Below are 23282 nucleotides of genomic sequence, written 5' to 3' on the forward strand. Positions count from 1 at the left end.
TCTTTATACCATTCCCACAGCCCGAATAATTCTTAATGATACCCTCACCGAGGTGCTTTCTCTGGGTAGGGGGACCAGACAGAGTTGTCCTTTATCTCCCCTTTTATTCGTTCTTACGTTAGAACCTCTAGCCGCACGTATTCACCAACGCCCAGCTTTGAAGGGTGTCGCTATGAGGGGGCATGAATACTGTATAAATCTATTTGCGGACGATATGCTTTTATTGCTTGATAACGCGTCATCTAGCCTTGCATAGACTGTCATTTGAGAGTTTGGGTTTTTTGCTTAGCATTAACTTTGGGAAGTCAGAGGCATTACCTATAACCCGCCCCTGCATCTGTACTACCTCACCTAACTTTCCTCTGACCTGGGCCAATATGGGTATTAAGTATCTCGGAGTACACCTCAGTGCAGACTATGAATGGGTCTATAAGAAGAATGTAACTGTGAAATTGGAACCAGTGAAACAGCTTTTTACCCGTTGGAATGGTTTCCCGGTGAATTTTCTGGGACATGTAGCATTGGTTAAAATGGTTTTATTACCTAAGCTGCTTTATCCCTTGCACATGATTCCTCTCTGGGTGAATAGGCAGAAAGATGACATGTACTGTAGCATAATCAGTTCCTTTATTTGACACTGTAAGAGACCTAGAATCTCTTTTGTTAAATTGACTCATAACAGGATCCGAGGGGGGCGTTGTTTACCGATTTGAGGGCTTACAATGCCACTGCTCTCCTTTGGATACACGAGTTTCACTCAAGGACTGGTATATTTGCTCCCATTGACTTCTGGAATAGTTCGTAATGTTAGAGTCTCGACGGCACCGGGGATTGAGGGAGGTCAAGGGGAATCATTTTGTTGGTGCATTGAGGAAAGCTTGGGCATGGTGGAGGAGCCGTGGGGGGGGGGGGGGCAAAGGGATGAGTCCTTTTTTGACTGGAAGAAAGGAGGGTTTCAATATTTAGGACATGTGCGGCTGTTGGGGGGGGGTGAGGGCTTCCCATTTTTTGATCAAATCAAGCGTACGTGAAATGTCCCCAGCTCATTTTTTTTTGCCTACCTTCAAACAAGAGATTATATCCTTGCTGCCGAACGACATGGGAAGGCTCCGGTGGCTTTCACACAGATCGGATTTTTTTTACATCTGCCTCCTACATTGAATAAGTTATCCCAATGGTATCAGCTAATTAAATAAAATGCTACCAACAATAAAGAACAACAACATAGATGCAGCAGCTCAGAGGTTTGCTTGCTTTGTTTTGCATATATGGGGATGACAGCTGTGTGGGAAAGGGAAAACTCAGACTGACCTAAATGGTTTCAGCGTTTTGACGTCACTTCATCTCCTGTCTATTAAACCTCCTTTCTTGGTACTAAGAATTATTGATAACTGACTGCTAACATTGTATCTGTTGCCACCATCCACTCCAAAATGGCATCCCATGCATCCACCACCCTTTATGTAGAAAATAGCAGCTATAGATATTGTTCTCCGAGGACAAGCAGGCTGCTTGTTCTCACGACTGGGTGACGTCCGCGGCAGCCCCCCACCAACCGGAAATAAGCTTCGCGGGACGGTCGACACGCAGGGCACGCCCACCGCGCATGCGCGGCCGTCTTCCCGCCCGTGCGCGACCGCTCCCGCCAGTTACTTTTTTTCCGCGACTGAGAGAGTTGTGTTTTCCCCTCTCTCTCGTTTCAGCCGCCGGATTTTTTCGACCGCGTTTACGCGGATCGTCGCTTTTGGCCTGTTCGGCCTCTTCTTCTTCTTCTTTCTCTTTTATTAAAAAAAAAAAAAAAAAAAAAGAATTTTGCGCGTGTGGAGCACGCGCTCCTTCTTTTCCCTCGCTTTCTAGCGGGACGCCTCGTTGCGGCCTAGTGGCCGCTCGGGTCGGTTTTCAGTTTTCGTGGTGTGATTTTAGCCACCATTGCCGACTTTGACTTCGCCGACGCGATTTTTCCGTCGATGTCCTCGAAGGTCCCGAGTGGATTTAAAAAGTGTGGTCGCTGCGGCAGTCCGATCTCGCAGACCGACACCCACGCTTGGTGCCTCCAGTGCCTCGGGCCGGAGCACAATCTCAAGTCGTGCGTTTTGTGTCTCGGTCTCCGGAAACGGACTCAGGTTGCGAGGCAAGTTCTGCGGGACCGTCTTTTTGGAACTTGCGCCGGCCCCTCGACGTCGACCCTCGACGGCATCGGTATCGAAGACCGGTTCTTCGGTACCGGTATCGATGCCCGAGACATCGGCACCGATGGCAGCGACCCCAGGAGAACAGGTCCCGTCGGCCCGCCGGTCCGCCGGCGAGAGTGGGGTAGAGAGGACCGCGTGGGCAGTCGGCCCCGGTCACTCCCTCAACTCGTGAGCCACGGACCGAACCCTGTCGGACCCGGTACCCCGAGACCGAGGGGGATCGACCTCCTCCTCCTCCATGCCCTCCGGCACCGGTGACGTGCACCGGAAAAAAGACAAGAAGCGCCGTCACCGGGAGCCCTCGGTGCACCCTGAAGAGGAGTCGACGCCGAAGCGTCATCGCAGAGAGGAGAGATCTCCGTCGGTGGTGGAGGTACCGACGCGTCGGGGTTCCGGCACCTCGGTGCCGTCTCCTGGCCCCCAGCAGCTTCCGGCACCGACACCCTTACCGGCCCCACCGCCTTTCCCGGCAGCGGGCCTGGACGAGTGCCTCAGAGCCATCCTTCCGGGGATCCTGGAAGGGCTGATGCGCCAGGCTGTGCCGGCGCCGGGGGTGCTTGCGCCCTCGGCGCCGATGACTGTGGCGCCGGCGAGCTCTAGCCCGGCGCCGGGGCAGTCGACACCGCCGCCGCTTGCGGTGCCGGTCTCGACAGCCACGCAGGTGGAGTCCCCGTCGACGTCGATGGAGGGAGCTCCGTCCCCGCCGGCGCGGGAGTCCACCGCTCGACGACACCGAGACCTCGGTGCCTCGACGTCGAGCCGGGCCCGGTACCGGACGCAGCTACATGAGCTAATGTCCGATACCGAGGATGAGGACTCGTGGGGGGAAGAGGAGGACCCGAGATATTTCTCCTCAGAGGAGTCTACGGGCCTTCCCTCGGACCCCACGCCGTCACCGGAGAGGAAGCTCTCACCTCCTGAGAGTCTCTCCTTTGCCTCCTTTGTGCGGGATATGTCTATAAGCATTCCCTTTCCCGTGGTCTCTGTGGAAGAGCCGAGGGCCGAGATGCTCGAGGTCCTCGACTATCCATCACCACCTAGAGAGTCCTCCACGGTACCGCTGCACAATGTCCTGAAGGAGACGCTGCTCCGGAACTGGGTGCGACCACTAACTAATCCCACCATTCCCAAGAAAGCAGAGTCCCAGTACAGGATCCACTCTGACCCAGAGCTCATGCGGCCCCAGTTGCCCCATGACTCAGCGGTCGTGGATTCTGCTCTCAAGAGGGCACGGAGTTCGAGGGATACCGCCTCGGCGCCCCCGGGGCGGGAGTCTCGCACTCTGGACTCATTTGGGAGGAAGGCCTACCAATCCTCCATGCTCGTGACCCGCATCCAATCTTACCTGCTCTATATGAGCATCCACATGCGGACCAATGTGCAACAGCTGGCGGACCTGGTCGATAAGCTCCCGCCGGAGCAGTCCAGGCCTTATCAGGAGGTGGTCAGGCAGCTGAAGGCGTGCAGAAAGTTCCTGTCCAGGGGGATTTTTGACACCTGTGACGTGGCATCTCGTGCTGCGGCCCAAGGTATAGTGATGCGCAGGCTCTCATGGCTGCGTGCCTCTGACCTGGACAACCGCACCCAGCAGAGACTGGCTGACGTCCCTTGCCGGGGGGATAACATTTTCGGTGAGAAGGTCGAGCAGATGGTGGACCAACTGCATCAGCGGGAAACCGCTCTCGACAAGCTCTCCCACCGGGCGCCTTCAGCACCCGCCCCCACGGGTGGGCGTTTTTCCCGGGCACGGCAGGCTGCACCCTATTCTTTTGCAAAGCGTAGGTGCAACCAGCCGGCCCGAAGGCCTCGCCAGGCACAGGGACAGCCCCAGCGCGCTCGTTCTCGTCAACAGCGTGCGCCTAAGCAGCCCCCTGCGCCTCCACAGCAAAAGCCGGGGACGGGCTTTTGACTGGATCCACGGGAACATAGCCGCCCTACAAGTGTCCGTACCGGACGATCTGCCGGTCGGAGGGAGGTTAAAATTTTTTCACCAAAGGTGGCCTCTCATAACCTCCGACCAGTGGGTTCTCCAAATAGTGCGGTGCGGATACGCCCTGAATTTGGCCTCCCTGCCTCCAAATTGTCCTTCGGGAGCTCAGTCTTTCAGCTCCCTTCACAAGCAGGTACTTGCAGAGGAACTCTCCGCCCTTCTCAGCGCCAATGCGGTCGAGCCCGTACCACCCGGGCAGGAAGGGCAGGGATTCTATTCCAGGTACTTCCTTGTGGAAAAGAAAACAGGGGGGATGCGTCCCATCCTAGACCTGAGAGGCCTGAACAAATTCCTGGTCAAAGAAAAGTTCAGGATGCTTTCCTTGGGCACCCTTCTGCCAATGATTCAGGAAAACGATTGGCTATGTTCCCTGGATTTAAAGGACGCATACACTCACATCCCGATACTGCCAGCTCACAGACAGTATCTCAGATTCCGCCTGGGCGCACGGCACTTTCAGTATTGTGTGCTGCCCTTTGGGCTCGCCTCTGCCCCACGAGTGTTTACAAAGTGCCTCGTGGTGGTGGCGGCGTATCTCCGCAAGCTGGGAGTGCACGTGTTCCCATATCTCGACGATTGGCTGGTCAAGAGCACCTCGGAGGCAGGAGCCCTCCGGTCCATGCAGTGCACTATTCAACTTCTGGAGCTGCTGGGGTTTGTGATAAATTACCCAAAGTCCCATCTCCAGCCTACTCAGTCTCTGGAATTCATAGGAGCGCTGCTGAATACCCAGACGGCTCAGGCCTACCTTCCCGAAGCGAGGGCTACCAATCTCTTGGCCCTGGCTTCGCAGACCAGAGCGTCTCAGCAGATCACAGCTCGGCAGATGTTGAGACTTCTGGGTCATATGGCCTCCACAGTTCATGTGACTCCCATGGCTCGTCTTCACATGAGATCTGCTCAATGGACCCTAGCTTCCCAGTGGTTTCAAGCCACCGGGAATCTAGAAGATGTCATCCGCCTCTCCACCAGTTGCCGCACTTCACTGCTCTGGTGGACCATCCGGACCAATTTGACCCTGGGACGTCCATTCCAAATTCCGCAGCCCACGAAAGTGCTGACGACGGATGCATCTCGCCTGGGGTGGGGAGCCCATGTCGATGGGCTCCACACTCAGGGTCTGTGGTCCCTCCAGGAAAAGGATCTGCAGATCAACCTCCTGGAGCTCCGAGCGATCTGGAACGCACTGAAGGCTTTCAGAGATCGGCTGTCCTGTCAAATTATCCAAATTCGGACAGACAATCAGGTTGCAATGTATTACGTCACAAGCAGGGGGGCACCGATCTCGCCCCCTGTGCCAGGAGGCCGTCGGGATGTGGCGTTGGGCGTGTCGGTTCGGCATGCTCCTCCAAGCCACGTACCTGGCAGGCGTAAACAACAGTCTGGGCCGACGACTGAGCAGAGTCATGCAACCGCACGAGTGGTCGCTCCATGCCAGAGTGGTACGCAAGATCTTCCGAGCGTGGGGCACCCCCTCGGTGGACCTTTTCGCCTCTCAGACCAACCACAAGCTGCCTCTGTTCTGTTCCAGACTTCAGGCACACGGCAGGCTAGCGATCGGATGCCTTTCTCCTCCATTGGGGACCGCCTCCTGTATGCTTATCCTCCCATACCTTTGGTGGGGAAGACCTTACTGAATCTCAAGCAAGACCGCGGCACCATGATTCTGATCGCGCCCTTTGGCCCCGTCAGATCTGGTTCCCTCTTCTTCTGGAGTTGTCCTCCGAAGAACCGTGGAGATTGGAGTGTTTTCCGACTCTCATTTCGCAGAACGACGGAGCGTTGCTGCACCCCAACCTCCAGTCTCTGGCTCTCACGGCCTGGATGTTGAGGGCGTAGACTTCACTGCGTTGGGTCTGTCTGAGGGTGTCTCCCGGGTCTTGCTTGCCTCTAGGAAGGATTCCACTAAAAAGAGTTACTTTTTCAAGTGGAGGAGGTTTGTCGTGTGGTGTGAGAGCATGGCCCTAGAACCTCGTTCTTGCCCTGCACAGAACCTGCTTGAATACCTTCTGCACTTATCAGAGTCTGGCCTCAAGACCAACTCAGTAAGGAATCACCTTAGTGCGATTAGTGCTTACCATTATCGTGTGGAAGGAAAAGCCATCTCTGGAGAGCCTTTAGTCGTTCGATTCATGAGAGGCTTGCTTTGTCAAAGCCCCCTATCAAGCCTCCTGTTGTGTCATGGATCTCAACGTCGTCCTCACCCAGCTGATGAAACCTCCTTTGAGCCACTGAATACCTGCCATCTGAAGTACTTGACCTGGAAGGTCATTTCTTGGTGGCAGTTACGTCAGCTCGTAGGGTCAGTGAGCTTCAAGCCCTAGTAGCTCATGCTCCATATACCAAATTTCATCACAACAGAGTAGTGCTCCGCACCCACCCAAAGTTCCTGCCGAAGGTGGTGTCGGAGTTCCATCTTAACCAGTCAATTGTCTTGCCAACATTCTTCCCCAGGCCGCATACCCGCCCTGCTGAACGTCAGTTGCACACATTGGACTGCAAGAGAGCATTGGCCTTCTACTTGGAGCGGACACAGCCCCACAGACAGTCCGCCCAATTGTTTGTTTCTTTCGACCCTAACAGGCTAGGGGTCGCTGTCGGGAAACGCACCATCTCCAATTGGCTAGCAGATTGCATTTCCTTCACTTACGCCCAGGCTGGGCTGACTCTTGAGGGTCATGTCACGGCTCATAGTGTTAGAGCCATGGCAGCGTCAGTGGCCCACTTGAAGTCAGCCACTATTGAAGAGATTTGCAAGGCTGCGACGTGGTCATCTGTCCACACATTCACATCACATTACTGCCTCCAGCAGGATACCCGACGCGACAGTCGGTTCGGGCAGTCGGTGCTGCAGAATCTGTTTGGGGTGTAAATCCAACTCCACCCTCCAGGACCCGAATTTATTCTGGTCAGGCTGCACTCTCAGTTAGTTGTTCTTCGTAGGTCAATTTCTGTTGTTTCCTCGCCGTTGCGAGGTTCAATTGACCTGGGTTCTTGTTTTGAGTGAGCCTGAGAGCTAGGGATACCCAGTCGTGAGAACAAGCAGCCTGCTTGTCCTCGGAGAAAGGGTATGATACATACCTGTAGCAGTTGTTCTCCGAGGACAGCAGGCTGATTGTTCTCACCTTCCCTCCCTCCTCCCCTTTGGAGTTGTGTATTTCATATTTTTTGCTAGTCATTCAACTGGCGGGAGCGGTCGCGCACGGGCGGGAAGACGGCCGCGCATGCGCGGATGGGCGTGCCCTGCGTGTCGACCGTCCCGCGAAGCTTATTTCCGGTTGGTGGGGCTGCCGCGGACGTCACCCAGTCGTGAGAACAATCAGCCTGCTGTCCTCGGAGGAACAACTGCTACAGGTATGTATCATACCCTATTCACTGTGATAGTGTTAGGAAATTGCACCTTTCAAACTCCCCTCCACTCTCATTATTTCTTTATCATGCAGAAATGGAGAGCCAATACAGTGCACTCCATTTAAGTGCACGTCGGATATGTGCATGCTCTGTTTAACTGCATGCCATATTTCGGTCCTGTTTTTGGCACCATCAATTTCTATGGGGACAGACTTTGGTTTAGAGCACCACTGATAAGTGCAAGATTCGCTTATATGCATGGTTCAAGACCGCTCCTCTGCGGGAAAGACTCCACATAAGCACGCGCATGGAATATGGAAGCCGATTGGTGCGTGACCACCAATGAGATTTCAAATTTACTGCCTCTTTAACTGCCACAGGCAAAAATAGCGAAAGAATGTTGTTAGGGCGTACATCGGGGTCATCGTCGTGGCGGAACTGTAAGACTTAACACTGGCTGAACGAATAGAAGTTCTTAAAAATTAGAAAACAAACAAAATCAAGAATCTATTGCTAAAGAATATGGTGTCATCCCCAGTCAAATTTCACGTGTCTGAAGCAGAAAAACCAGCTTCTGGAAGACTGGCAAAACAATACAAATCCATAATGAAAATGGGCGGAAAAGCTGAGGAGGTAGAAGATGCTCTTTTTCGGTGGTTTTCCTCGAGTCAGGAGCAGACAGTTTCCTGTCAGTGGTCCACGGCTTATGGAGAAAGCTAACCAGCTAGCTGAAAGTCTTGGACTAACTGAATTCAAAGCCACTGTTGGATGGTTAGAAAGATGAAGGAGAGGAGCAGCATAACATTCAAGAAACAGCATGGTGAGAAACAAGACGCTGATGACTTTGGTGCTGAAAATTGGGTAGTTTCAGTTCTTCCTACCATTTTGAACGAGTTGCACCTCGTGACATTTCAATGCTGACGAAACCCGGTCTCTACTGGCGAGTGATTTCTGATGGAACACTTGCATTCAAACATGCCGACTGACGATCCTCCTTTGCTGTAATATGGATGGGAGTGAGAAGTTGGAACCCCTCGTCATAGGAAAGAGCAAACAGCCTCATTGCTTCAAGAAACTTAAGCGACTTCTTGTGTCATACGAGGCTAACGCAAATTCATGGATGACTGGGGAAATTTGGAAGCAGTGGCTAAAGAAGTTAGACACTAGAATGCGGGCACAAAAGCATCAGATTTTGCTGCTTTGTGATAATTGTGCTGCACACAGGGATGATGTCAGGCTGTCTAACGTCAAGGTGGTCTTCATGCCACCAAACACTACCTCTCTGATCCAACCTATGGATCAGGGCATAATAGCCAATTTCAAACAACATTATCGGGCTCTTGTGCTGTGTCGTCTGATGAGCGTTATGGATGACCAGACTGGCAAGGATAAATGTGCTGTTGAAATGGCTCGTAATCTATCACTGTTGGATTCCCTACATATGCAGAAAGAAGCCTGGAATGATGTTACACAGGCAACCATTGTGAACTGCTACAAGTGGGCAAGCTTTGTTAAGGATATCGAGAGAGATGAAACAGATGCAGCTGTTGCAAACGCGTCAGATGAAAAGGTTATTGACATCCCTTACTGAAGAGGAGTTCCATCGCTGTTGATTACGATCTACAAACAGCTGAAGACAGCACTGATGTCGAGATATGAGCCTACACGCAGGCAATAACGGCTGATGATGGAACAGATGACGAAATGAACAGCGAGGCACATGCTGACGAAATTCAACAACCTCCTCCTGTCACTTTTGCAAGAGCGCTGGAGAGTCTCAACACCGTGCGGGCCTATCTGGAGGCCACTGGATGTCAGTGCTATGACAGTTTTTACCATCTGGCAGACGTAGCCTATGGAACTGACAGACCCAAGATTGTACAGAGGATTGTACTGATTACTTCAAGCAAGCCTAATGTCAGTTAACTGAGACTGTATACTGTACGTATAATATAAACAGTACTGTGCATATGTTATCAGATGTCAAGCTTTTAGGGTCACAACGGTTAACTGGTTAACTGCATGCATTTCTTTGGTCCCAGACCCTTGCACTTAAGCAGATTGCATTGTATATACATATATACATGCACATATACTCACAAAACACAAACAAACCACATAGTTTTCTACTGGTTGTTGTGTGTGGCCACCTAAAGGTGGGAAAGACATTGGTACCCTGTGACTAAATTATAAATTCATGCTTTGAAATCAGTTGACAGTCGTAGCTAATGGTTAGATATTACATGTTTTCATTTTATTATTTTTCTTTCTAAACCCACAGGAAAAATTCATTAAGCCATACTATGCATATATGCTTTTCCCACTTGTCTTCTATGAGTTATAACTCTTCCTATTCATCACAGCATCCCTCTGACTCTGGCTGTCACCTTTTTGGACTCCTCTATTACATGAAATCATCAAATATCCCCCAGGTCTATTGAATTTCTCCACCCAAATGAATAACTACATTTTTTTGTGTTGAAACTTAGCTGCCAGGTAGCTAACAATGTCTCAAACCTTTTTAGATCATTTCTCTTACCATCAGCTTTCTCAAATGTGTCCACTGTTGCATATCTTAGTGTCATTTACAGAAAGAAAAATTTCTCCTTGTACCCCTCTTTGCAAATGGTATGAACCTGAAAGAGGTGCTAGAGAAAACTGACTGACTGACTAAGGTCTAGATTTAGTAAGGTACGTTAATGTGGTTTAATATACCTATTTGTTAGTAGATTTATTTATTTATAGATAAACCCCATTGTCAATAATAGAACTTGTGTTAAATAATGCATATTAAAATGTTAAAGCACAGTAGTAATTCTTGCCTTAAGTATTAATAAATCTTTGTGAATAAATGGTATTCACCTGAGAGGTCTGAAGATGCTTAAATATGAAATTGCAGATTTTATGATTAATCTGGAACCTGTCATTAAAGTCTACCACTGAAGAATGGAGGGTAGCTGATGTAATCTATCAAACTTTGCAATAACTTTAGGAACCGCATTTATATAATGTGTTAAATTTAATTTTTAGGCTTTGAAAGCAGATTTAGTTCCTTATTTGTTGAAGTTACTAGAAGGCCATGGGCTTGAAAATCTGGAAAGTCCTGCAGCTACAAAGGCTCAAATTGTTAAAACGCTTAAGTCTATGACTCGAAGCCTCCAGTTTGGAGAGCAGGTAAGCCTTCATTGATTTGCATTATAATTTAGCCGATGTATTCAACCATTGACTTGTCGAGCATTGTGACGTCTCTTGCCAAAAAACAAAAAGTTGATAATGCAGAGCACCATCTGAAGGCCAATCCAGAGTTTATATGATGTATTTTATGAAAGTGAACAGAACTCTTATTTTTGGGGCCAAGAACCTCCTCATAGGTTTTGACATCCAGTCCATTAAGAACCATTTGCTGCTATTACTGATGGATTTAGCTCATGCCTTTTCAGTAGCAGCTCAAGGCAAGTTACTTTTAGGTACAGTACAATATTTTCCTGTCCTCAGTGCTTACAGTCTTGTTTGTACTGGAGGCAGTAGAGAGTTAAGTGACTTGCCCAAGGTCACAAGAAATGTCAGTAGGATTTGAACCCCGGCTTCCCTCATTCTCAACCCACTACTCTAACCATTAGGTTACTTCTCTGCTCCTGAGTTCTGAAACAGTTATCACAAATCTTCATTTGCAGCTAGTATATTGGACTGTATACTTGTGCTTTTAATCCGTCCAGTAATTGTTAGTGTTGAGTGATGGAGAATGGACTTTTCCTGCACTCCTTCCTCTTAAAAATATAAGGTTACTTTGCAATAAACTAAGAACACTTTGGAAGTTCATTGCTTTTTGTATAGATTGCTTTTATTTACACTTTGAGCAAGAACTGAAGCAGACACGGTCTATAATTATATAATCTTTTAATTGCAAAATCCCTCATACATTTACTGATACCCAGTGAAATTCACCAGAGGAGCCTGTTCTCTCCCATTGTCTCTCGTAAGTCATCTCTTCACAGCCTGACCACATTATCCTCTGTTTTGCATATTTGGCTCTCCTACCCCAGCTCTAGCCCTAATCCTGATACAACAGTCAACCTAGGTTTCTCTTCCTCATCTCCCTCCAGAGCAGCTCTGTCACACACTCTCCACTTCCCCCAGCCCTAGGAGTCATACTCATTCTGTCCCTTCTCTGTGGCCCTCAGTGTCCCTCGTACTGTGAGGCCATCAAATCTAACAGATGTCTATTGCTCTAAGGGTCTCCTTCTCCTGTGGCCTCTCTGGCACAACCCACAGAATACAGGGCTGTCTCCTCCCCTGGTTGCACATACTTCCAACTATGGTAAATTCCTTGGAAGCCAGTGCCAGGGCAGTGTGTGCATGTGCACAGCTCCCTCTAGCAACAGACAGTAGATCCTTAGCACTATTACATATATAGTTTAGATCTAACAAGTTCTGTTTTTAATGCAATTTTCATCTGAGCCTCTGTATATCGGGCATAGCCAGACTTCGGCGGGAGGGGGGGTCCAGAGCCTGAGGTGAGGGGGCACATTTTATCCCCCGCCCCCCCCCCCCCCCCGCCATTGCCAACCCCGCCGCCACTAACTTTGCCCCTCTCTCCCCCCACCTCCCCCCCCCCCCCCCGCCAACGACCCTCTGGGCCCCACTTCCGCCGCCAACCCGCCGTCGCCTACCTTTGTCAGAAACAGAAAGAAACCTTTTGCGGAAAGAAGAGGATCTCGGCTGGTGGGGGTTGGGGTCCCCTGCCAGCAAAGGCAGGCGACGTCGGGAGGGGGGGTCGAGAGGGTCGTTGGCAGGGGGGTGCAGGGCCAAATCTATGGGGGCCCAGGCCCCCCAGGCCACACGTAGCTATGCCACTGCTGTCTATTCGAAATAATGTCAACATTTTTAAGATGACATATTTTCTATGAACATTTTAGTAATCTAGAAATACTTTGCATTTTAAAGCCTCTCTTCCTGTTTTTAGATAATGAATCCTGTCACGATCTTCTGTTTGGAGTGCCTTTAAAGATCAGAAACATGACTTGTTCATTTCTGATTCTACAACAGCAGGATACCTCACTGGTGAGCAGCTTGTTTATTATTTCAAGATCAACCCAGAACAGTGATTTGTATTTCTAGTTTTCCGGCTTGCAGGATGCCTTTTAGATACTTGGTGGTGCTCAGATGTTAGTCAGCTTTACTTTATTTTATTATCTTCAAGATACATAAGACCAGTGGTGTGCTGGAATAATTTTAATAACAGGCTCTCTGGGCATAGCCAGCTGTACAATTTGGGGGGGAGGGGGCCTGGGGTGGACTAGAGGGGGCAATGCATTCCTCACTTTCCCCTTCCCCCCCATGCGGGCACGCTAGGCATACCTTTGCTGGCAGGGATGCCAACCATGTTTCTCTTTTGATCTAGGTACAGGAGAAAAAAAAGATTTTAAATGCTCCCAGGTTTCAACCTAATTCATGTTTAAAGTGGGATATAAATGTCACAAATAAGTAAATATATAGATAGAAACTCTGGATGTTGAGCACCTGATTCTCATAACATGATGCCTGTTTTAATGGCCCTTTACCAGGAGGAAAAAATCTCTGCACGGAGGGTTCCTATAACCAGCCCTCTTCACTGCGATCTTCAAACTTTGCAGTATGCAGTTGCAATGCTGGCAGTTTTTAGAACAGACCTTCCTCTGGCCAGTCCCAGGGTCCTTCCTCTGACTGTTAATATGTGGCCTGGCTTCAGACCTACCACTGGAATAGTGGTGGGCTAAGCTACACAGGCTAGAGCAACAGGAAAAGTACTGACTAGGCCAAATACAAGCTAATGATATCATATTTGAGAATCTGCAAAAAGCAGGTCTGAACAATGGGTCTTAACACAACCAGGTACAACTTTCTAATTGAATATAGCACCTATAATGACAGAATAATGGGTTAAAGGATTAAAATGAGGTTCATAAAATGGGATTTATTTTCCATAAGATGGCACACAGATCATGAGATGTTATGAAAGGTATTACAAAAGAAAGATGTGAAACTGGTATCTTAACAGAAAGATATTTTGGTAAAAAAACAAAATGTTCGAAAAACATGTTGACATCTACGGAAGTGTGGAAACTCTAGAAATAGATAGAACGGAAGAGAGTTGGGTACAGATGTACATCTGGCCGGATACGAAAGTATGATCTCAGAAATTGAGAAATATTAGAAAAAAAAGGTACCTCACAATAGACTTCTATTGGGATTTGTGGCTATAAAAGGGATAAGATTTTGATAGAGAATTGGAGTCCTCCCCAACGCTTCTTCTCGGACGGCAGGGCCCTGTGCTGTTGAACCCAGAATCTGTTTGATGTCTGTACTTTGAAAAAACTTGGTAAGAATAAAACCTTCTCTCTGAAAGCTATCTCTGTCTTATTTTCAAGTATTCTTCACCTTTCATTGATACTACAAACTAAGCCACACACACAACTAACACTCAATGTCTATATAAATTACTGTTGCATTTTAATAGAATACATTTAACTACATAGATGACCAATGATTCACTTAGATCCTGATGGACTGAAGGCCATGGTCATGGACAGTATCCTAGACTTACGCCTTCTGGTATCTACACAAGAGACATATCACTGGGATGGAATATCAAAAGGATTTAGGCAGGCGGCCCAACACGTAGTGGAAGCGCAGGCCCTTAGTCCCTGGAGTAGGGTATTCCTGGGGCGCAAAGAGGGCCCCTAAAATTTACATTTGGTGACCCCGTCTGGAAGCTTTTGTGGCTAAACAGGTGAAAGGGAAAAAAACAAATTAAAACATGTGATTTTTACACCAAGAACTTCTAATGATACGGCATGAAACATACATACTAATCAGTGACTGAAATGATATGTCTAAATGATGACAAACAGAACAGCTGCAGCATTAGAAGGAAAGAGAAGGTGGGTTGGGTTATAAAGAACCAACAGGAAATAACTGAAGAAGTGAAGCAAGGCTGTATTCTCATGGCACACAGCCATCATCTTCTCAACCGGAAAGGTAAAACATATTTTATATACATATCTATTAAGGTAAAAGCAAAGAAATGCTTCTATATAGTACATAATACTTCTACTATCATATAGGTAATAAAAGGGGTTATCAAGCTCTTAATGTAACAATAAACCATTGTAAATTCAAGTAACTTTCTGTGTTGGATCCGAGTTCACAATGCTGTCGAGTAAAAACAGAAAACTTGTTATAAAGACTTACACAATTTAATTCTTTATGGAACCATATCATTTAAAGTGATTGTCATTCTCAGGACGTGGAAATATTCATTAAGAAACATTATAACATAACTCATTACTGCAAGTGTTTAAAATAAGCCAGTCCAAGTTGTATGCACTCGGAGGACGAAAACCACAATGCAAGCGAGGAAGTGCAGCATTTCCTGTAGATAACGTTATAATATAGTCAGGCTCACCGGTTATTGAAATTATCAAAAGCATCCTTAAAATGAGACTTAAATATGAGGACAATTTATAATTCTGACAATCTAGGAACTAGTGCCCAAAGGTGGGCTGGAGATTTGTTGACGGAGGTAACAGAAGAAATATTGCACAATTTTATCATCTCGATCCAAAAATCCTCCATTTTTACCAGATATTGGGAAATGCAATATAAATTTGCCTTAAGACTATACATCTCCCCGGACAGGGCGAAGAGGGCCGGCTTTGGAGGAAATGGAGTCTGCCCATGGTGTGGACAGTCTTTGGCCAAACTCGCCCACATGTTTTGGTACTGCCAACATATTTTGCAACTGTGGACGCAAATTTTGAGAGAGACCAAGAGATATTGGGGACGTACAGCACAGAGACACCCTTTGATGCTCCTTGGAGAATATAAGTATGTCAAGCCAGCTCCACCGGGTTTCCTAGCTTTTCTACAGAGAGCGATGCTGATGGGAAAGAGAGTAATCCTGCAACACTGGCGCGATACTAGAGCCCCCACAATCGGATCCTGGAGAATAGAAATGATTGAACTTTGAAATTAGAGAGACGAAGTTATCAAGATCTGTCGACGGAGGAGGGCAAGAGGTTTCAGAGAATATGGGAGAACTTCTGGGACACGCTACAACCCTTGGCAAGAAGCAAGATTTTAAATTAGAGGGGCTGAGGAAGAGACTCTACCTGACCATTTGATAATCAGCTTGTGTGGGGGGAGGGGAAGGGGGGGACGCACTATTGGGAGGGAGGGAGGGAGAGATTGTTGGGGGGGAGTAGGGAGGGGAATAAAGGGAAAATACTGGACTTCGGCAAAGTAATACTAGTTGCTTGTTGTATTAGGATTTCATAGATCACAAACCAAGATTGTATTCTGTCAAGCATTGTATGTTAATAAAAAAGATTTAACCATAATTCTGACAATCTATAATACTGTTCAAAACCAGGATTCAAAAACCCATGTTTCCTGGAGATAAAGTCAAACCATTAACTAACACGATAGTACGGTGCTGGGGCTGTAACTTATATTTCTTTTAAACGAGTACGCCATTAAAACAGAGCACAAGAAACCAGAACTATATGAGTATCGGAAATGCAAAGTATATGAGAATCTTACCTAGAGGGTGAATAAGATCTCCTCATATTTAGCGCAGTATAACACAAACAGTAAAATGTCCATATATAGTACAAGCAATAGAAGCTGATGGGCGGGGACAGCATAACGCCTAGCTTATAACAAGAGCAGGAAATAATCTATATAGTGTCTAAACAGCAAACTGTAAAGATATGTTTCCTAATTATGTCACAATAAAGCCCCATTTCAAACTGCAAATTCAGGAAAACCTCAGCAATTATATATGAAATTATACACCGCTTGGGAGAAAGGACATCGGCTGGCATTGTCAACAACAGGAAACCTTAAAATAAAAGTGAATTCAGATTACACAAGCTAGAAATGACCAAAAGCAAATGTCAAATAGGAAAATAAATGACAAACCTTAAGCATTATTAATTAAAAGTATAACATTGTCCCAAAACAAATTGTAAATTAAAAGGGTGTGATAAAAGCTACTAGGACAAGTACAAATTTAAAATTACAACTGTAAAAGGAGAAGAAAAAGCATTAATCAGACCGGAAGATGGCCGTATAGTTTGACAGCCAGCCATAAGTTATAGTATAAAGCACTGACAATACATGAAGGAGAAGAGCATGCTTCTGAAGTCCAGATAGCTTAGAAAAACAAATCACAGAGCCGGGGGACAGGAGAATGCTGTATAATGGACAAGAGATCTTTTGCAAGGAAAAAGTATAGGTGGAAGTGAGATAAATTTAAAAGTCTTACAACCGAGGCTGTGACAGGAGAAAGTGAGTACAGGAAAAAGAGGTGGCAAATTCACTCAGAGAAGCAGTAACAACGGGAGCTTAAGGCAGACAACTGTCAGGATTAGTACAGGACTTTTGGGACTTTTAGCAAAGACAAAATACAAAGGTATATAGTGAGTATGGCAGAAAGGTTCCGAAAGTGGCAGAGACGGGGTCTATGCAGCAAAAAGTAAACCCGGAAGCATCTAAAGTGGCTGCGGGGAACAGAGACATAATACAGACCGGGACTTCTCAAGCGGAGATTTCTAATGTCATGAAAGTGTGGTTTATCAAGTATACAACTGTATGACAGGAAGGAAGGGGGGGCAGAAAGAGTTATCAGAGCGGAAGATGGTGACAGTCTGTCAAAAGTAATGGCACAAATCATTTACAGCGCACGAACGGACAGCAAGCAAGCATGAGACGCACTTGCAAAATAGAGACACCGGCTGTAAGTTTGAAAGCATAGTTCAGAAAACACACAAACCAGAATGCATTGTAAGGAGAGATATAAGATTTTAGGGAAAAGAAAGAACACATGAGCAACAGAGAGGGATGACAAAGAATTTAAGGAACATAGCCTAGAAAGACACAGGGAGGACAGGGACATAAGACACGAAATGTCAAGGCGTTAGGCTAAGAATAGCCAGCATAAGACCGCTAATGACAATCGTGGTGAAATAAGAAAAAAAACAGTCAGCATCTGCTAGACGTGGTCTCCCAGCCTAGAACCTAGATGTCACTCGTACCCTTACACACACCAAACACTCAAAAGGGACAGTGTATAGGTGATGAATAAAAGAAAAGATATAAGGACAGTTATCAGATGGACAGAATCAGAAAAGGACAGGAACAGAGAAACAGGTGTGTCAGTCCAGCGCAGGAGAATAAGCCGTGCAGGGAACAGAGGAAGAAGGCAGAAAAATAGAAAGGGAACAGAGGAGGAAGACAGAAAAATAGAAGAGTAGTTGAAGGAGGGGTGAGAAAAAGAACGGACAGAATAGCAGTGCCCAGTACCCCTCAAATGGGCAATGTCCGTGAGAGGCAGGAAAAGAAAAGTAAAGGCAGAGAAAGGACATCATAGAGATATAAAAAAAAAGAAATGAAGAGGTGGTCCAGGGAGCTTAGGGGGGGAAATATGAGAGAAAAAAAAGAAGAAAGGAAAATAGGGTGACAGAAAGAAAGCATTGAACGCACAGATTAAGGTATCCCCTCTTGCGTTCAAATGGCGGGCAGGAAGGGCAGCTGGAGTGGTCAGCGATCGGGAGTCACCAAATGTTAATTTTAGGGGCCCTCTTTGCGCCCCAGGAATACCCTACTCCAGGGACTAAGGGCCTGCGCTTCCACTACGTGTTGGGCCGCCTGCCTAAATCCTTTTGATATTCCATCCCAGTGATATGTCTCTTGTGTAGATACCAGAAGGCGTAAGTCTAGGATACTGTCCATGACCATGGCCTTCAGTCCATCAGGATCTAAGTGAATCATTGGTCATCTATGTAGTTAAATGTATTCTATTAAAATGCAACAGTAATTTATATAGACATTGAGTGTTAGTTGTGTGTGTGGCTTAGTTTGTAGTATCAATGAAAGATGAAGAATACTTGAAAATAAAGACAGAGATAGCTTTCAGAGAGAAGGTTTTATTCTTACCAAGTTTTTTCAAAGTACAGACATCAAACAGATTCTGGGTTCAACAGCACAGGGCCCTGCCGTCCGAGAAGAAGCGTTGGGGAGGACTCCAATTCTCTATCAAAATCTTATCCCTTTTATAGCCACAAATTCCAATAGAAGTCTATTGTGAGGTACCTTTTTTTTCTAATATTTCTCAATTTCTGAGATCATACTTTCGTATCCGGCCAGATGTACATCTGTACCCAACTCTCTTCCGTTCTATCTATTTCTAGAGTTTCCACACTTCCGTAGATGTCAACATGTTTTTCTCTTCTGCCAGAACATCTTATTTTTAGCATATCAGTTTCACTTCCTCTTATCATCTTATGATCTAAGTTTGATCTTATAGAAAGACAAACTCCATTTTAATAAGTGCTACATTCAATTTGTACCTGATTTTGTTAACCTACTAATGGCCTTATAGATGAGTCTTATCAGGCCTAGTCAGTGCTTTTCAGCTGTACAAAGCTATGTAGCTTGGCCCACCACTATTCCAGTGGATAGATCTTAAACTAGAACGCATATTAACTTGCAGGAAAAGCAAGTCCTTGCTCAGCCAGTCATAGATTTTTAAACCAAGCTGGTATTTTTACAGCCTGAGTCCTAAAATCTGGCCTTCCACCCTTCCGGTGGGCATCCAGTGAGGGCCTCTTGCTGTAGTATAATTATACATTCCCCACTTGTCACCCCCCTCTGGAGAGGGGTGACACAAAGCTCGTCAAGCTTGTCATCATCCATTCCAGAAGGTGGCAAGCTATCAAACGAGAGGGGGAGTTTTGGTCTTACAAATTGTTAGAAGGTATGGTGCAAGATAGGAAACTTCATCCTCAGGTGATATATTATTTGGGCATATGGAATTCCCTTTATATTACCCAACCCCTTGGGCCTTAATCTTGATGTTACCCCTCTTGAGGCTTACTCAAACCTGTAGTGAGAGAGGTTTTATGAATGGGACAAATCCATGAGTTCATCTACAAAATCTCATGAAGTATAGGTATGTGGGTAATAGCAATTTAAGGTGGATCGTACTAATAAACACTTTCAGGTCTTTCTATGGCTTCTATTATATCTGTTGCATAGCGCATGGGGAGATAATCTAATGTATCTATCTCAGTAGTCTTGGGAAGGAATAGTGGTTTTGATTAAGCATTGTTATGGTGGCTCAACAAATGTATGGTTAGTACTCTGATTGCAGGCTGTTTTAGGTTGTAGGTATTCAGAATCCTTAAATAAGTATGAGGTTGTCTTATACAGCAAAAAGGGTCAATCCTAGGAAAATTTATATTAACAAAGGTCATGCATGGATCTTGACATATGCATAATGACCTGGAAGTATGGGAAGCATTTTATATATCCGTTACCCCACTTGGAGCCCAGTCAAACCTACAAAAAGACATGCAGCTTAAGTAAGCTTAAGTAAGCCTACACCAAAGTTATACTATTGCATAACAGGTTGATACTAACAGGGTTTACACCTACATTATGATATCTTAGCCAGTATTAGGGTTTGATGTTACCCTTGTATCTGAGCAATATCAACTTCAATTACATAAACAGAAATAACGGGAAAACTGTTAGAAAAGCAATTAGAACAATAAAGGAAATAATAGGAAAATAAAAATAAAACCTTTTCAATATCTAGACAGGATTACTGCTAAACTGAAAATAAAACAAAATATGAATCTATAATGTCCATAAACAGCAACAGTAATTCTCAAATTAAGTATCAGTTCTGAATTCTCTTTCATCGATCATGGTTGAGGCGGTGGAAGCGTTGAAGAATCTGGACGGAGATCTGGGTTTTCAGGCTGGCCTGCTGAAGGAAGTGACCGGTCTTGAGATGGTTAGGCTGGTAACATCTGGTTCTACGGCTGAGTAAACCCGTATATCTTTCACATGCACCCAAGACTTGTGGTCCAGTAGTTTGCAAGGTGTAAAGATTATTGCCACAACCTTGGGGGATCTTACATCATTTGGGCCTGGATAGATCTTGAAGACGTACTTGTGGTGTACAAACTTGGATCTTTCCATGTCTTTATTCTAGGCATGCACCATCATAATTAGTCCATCAAGAGTCAGAGGCTGGCAAAGGAATAAGCAAAATGACTGTATGCCTGAATGATACATTGCTATATCTTGGTGGGCATAATCAGCGTAAACTGAATAAGCAAAAATAATATATAGATGTCAAGAGACATGAAAGACAATGTAAACATGGAGAAAACAGTGCTAATTAAGTGCAAAAGCAAAAGCGAAACCATAAGGGTTCAATAATGAAAAGCCAATTTACATAAATAGCAATAGTATATATGAAATTATATCTCCTGATTGGTAGGGGTCAGAGCTTCAACTTCAACCCTCTTAATACTAGGAATTGGGATTTGCATAATATATCCCCACTTCTGGCTTGCATAATGTGCAAGACAGATTGGTAATCATTACGAAGACATGATCAAATAACAATGGTTAAGTATATGGAACAAAAGAAAAGGGTACCAAAAAAACAATAAAAATTAAAATTTAGAGACGATGTTGATTGTTCAAGTTATTGAGGTATGGAGGGTCAGGAATATGGTGCACCAAAATAGTCAACAGGCACGGGCAATGCGTTGCAATCTATCGCCAGTAGGTATGAAATCTTCACCTGCGATGACTAACATTCACCAAGGGTTGAGCCCTCAGCTGCAGGAGGCCAGCAGGACTTACGAGCTAGATGATTCAGAAAGAAGGGTAGCTTAGGAAATAGTCATAATCAGAGCAGAAGTCTAATGTGCAGGAATTTAAAACTCATAACTAGTCCAGGTGATGGAAGTATCTTCTGGAATCACGGTCGCTGTCTGTTGCTTGAATCACAACCCACCCCTCCTCCTTATCTTGTGGTTCCTACTAGTGACGTTCCTCCTCCCACGAATAATACTACCTTAGCCACTCCAAATATCACCGTCCCAGCTACTCGTCCTCCCAGATAGCTCTTCATCCCAAAGTAGCTATCAATATATGTCCCACAACAGACCAGATAACCAGCCTTCTCCACCTGATTCTCCCCCACCGTCGCCTTTAAATTTAGATGAACACTTAATCCCCGAACCCCCAGAGTTCCTTTTTGATCCAAGAGAATTAATACATCCCCATTGGGACCCAGCTCCAGAAGACGATCCCAATTGGGACCCCTTCACACGATATCAAACATTGTGTGAATCCCTATTTGAGAGTTGGACACTAGGTCCTAGTCGAACGGTCACACACACTCTGGTACTGTTTGGAGGAACCTTAGGTTTACAAGTTGAACAAACCGACGACCTCCTCATAAGACCAGAAACTGGTGACGTTGTAGATTTTTGGTTAATCACCTACGCTGTACTGGGCACTGACTGGATACCCTTCCTGTTCCTTAGAGAGGTTGGATTGGGACCTTTGGAAGTATATAGCCTTTTCGAAATCCCAGACCCTACTGAAAGAGGAGCTATTAGAATTTACCCACCCTACCCAATTTCTTCCTAATGATATATCAAGCATTGGTATACGTAGGAATATTAATTATAGCAATTGCAGTTCTGGTTAAGACCCTAGGATTAATTTTGTTACTCATTTTCATTACCCGCCAATTGCCTTTGGTACAGTCCAAATCTTACATTTAACCATGAAAACTACCAACATGAAGTGCCTAGCCCTTCTGTTGTGTGTGCTCACCATGCCTATGGTACAAGGAACAAAGCATCTAGAAAGTTTTCTGCAACAGTTTATTACCACCCCTGAAATAACATTACCCACAACTGAGAACACGACCACAATCACCCTTGATGTGTGTGCTTACACAATGTGTGGGGAACATCCTGTACAGCAATATTTGTCAGCCTTTGAGGTATACCTGTGTCCCTTCTCCAATTGTGGAAGTTGGGCACAAGTATGGTGGTACACAGGTTCATGGATTCCCTACTCAGGTAGCGAAATTCCAGATCTCAAAAAGAGCATTTCCATTATGAAATTGCGAGTGACTGGCCTCTGTTCAATGACCAAATGTAATCAAGTGGCTATCACTTTCAGAGGAGTAACGGCTGTTACATACAGAACTTATTCCTTAGGAATTGATGCCTCAGGTAGAGACCCTGTTGGGAAATTTATGATTGTTCCACCCCCAACCCAACCAGAAAATAATCCTTTGATGCCAACAAAAATCCCAGAAGTAAAGATTCCTTACCAGATTGTGCCGATTAATAATTCTAAAGATTTAGTGGCACTAGAAACAGGATTTGGAGAGACAAACCTGTGGCTCGAATGGGCACTTTATACTACAAAGAGTTTGAATGTCTCTAATTGTTATTTTTGTGCCCATGCAAGAGCAGAACCAACTGTAGTTCCCTTTCCTTTAGATCAGAACAATGATCCAGATGGTTTTTGGTGTATGTTAGAGTTATTACAAATGAAAGATGATATCAACCAGACTTGTCAACATCTTGACGAGCACCACCCCTACTTACCCCCTCGGCTGAGGGTTCCACCCGCATTCAGGATTCCACATCCTGCTACCAGATATCATACATGTCTGGAACGATATGGGGTGAAGAATACACGGTTTCTAGGAAATTTGACCAATTGTAATACAACCCTAGAGAAAAAGACTCTACGAAATCTAAATCTCACAGACTTTTCACAAGCTAGAGCAGACATATGGTGGTACTGTGGAACCCACACTATCTACCATACACTCCACAGGAGTTGGACAGGCAGATGTGCCTTAGTCAAATTGGTAA

The 23282-nt window shown here is 45.8% G+C and overlaps 1 protein-coding gene across 5 annotated transcripts in view; it reads left to right on the forward strand.

Moving 5' to 3' along the window:
* Positions 1-23282, forward strand: part of DNAJC13 (DnaJ heat shock protein family (Hsp40) member C13) — a 542758-nt gene that overhangs the window by 470127 nt on the left and 49349 nt on the right. For 3 of the 5 annotated variants that reach the window (XM_030206508.1, XM_030206518.1, XM_030206526.1), the window contains 2 exons: positions 10564-10711; positions 12497-12594. In XM_030206508.1, coding sequence (XP_030062368.1) covers positions 10564-10711; positions 12497-12594 — 246 coding nt within the window. Of the gene's footprint in view, positions 1-10563; positions 10715-12496; positions 12595-23282 lie in introns of all 5 variants that reach the window. The other 2 variants (XR_003942499.1, XM_030206535.1) reach the window with 2 other exon arrangements.

The sequence above is a fragment of the Microcaecilia unicolor genome, chromosome 1 (assembly GCF_901765095.1).
Source record: "Microcaecilia unicolor chromosome 1, aMicUni1.1, whole genome shotgun sequence".
Lineage (NCBI taxonomy): Eukaryota > Metazoa > Chordata > Amphibia > Gymnophiona > Siphonopidae > Microcaecilia > Microcaecilia unicolor.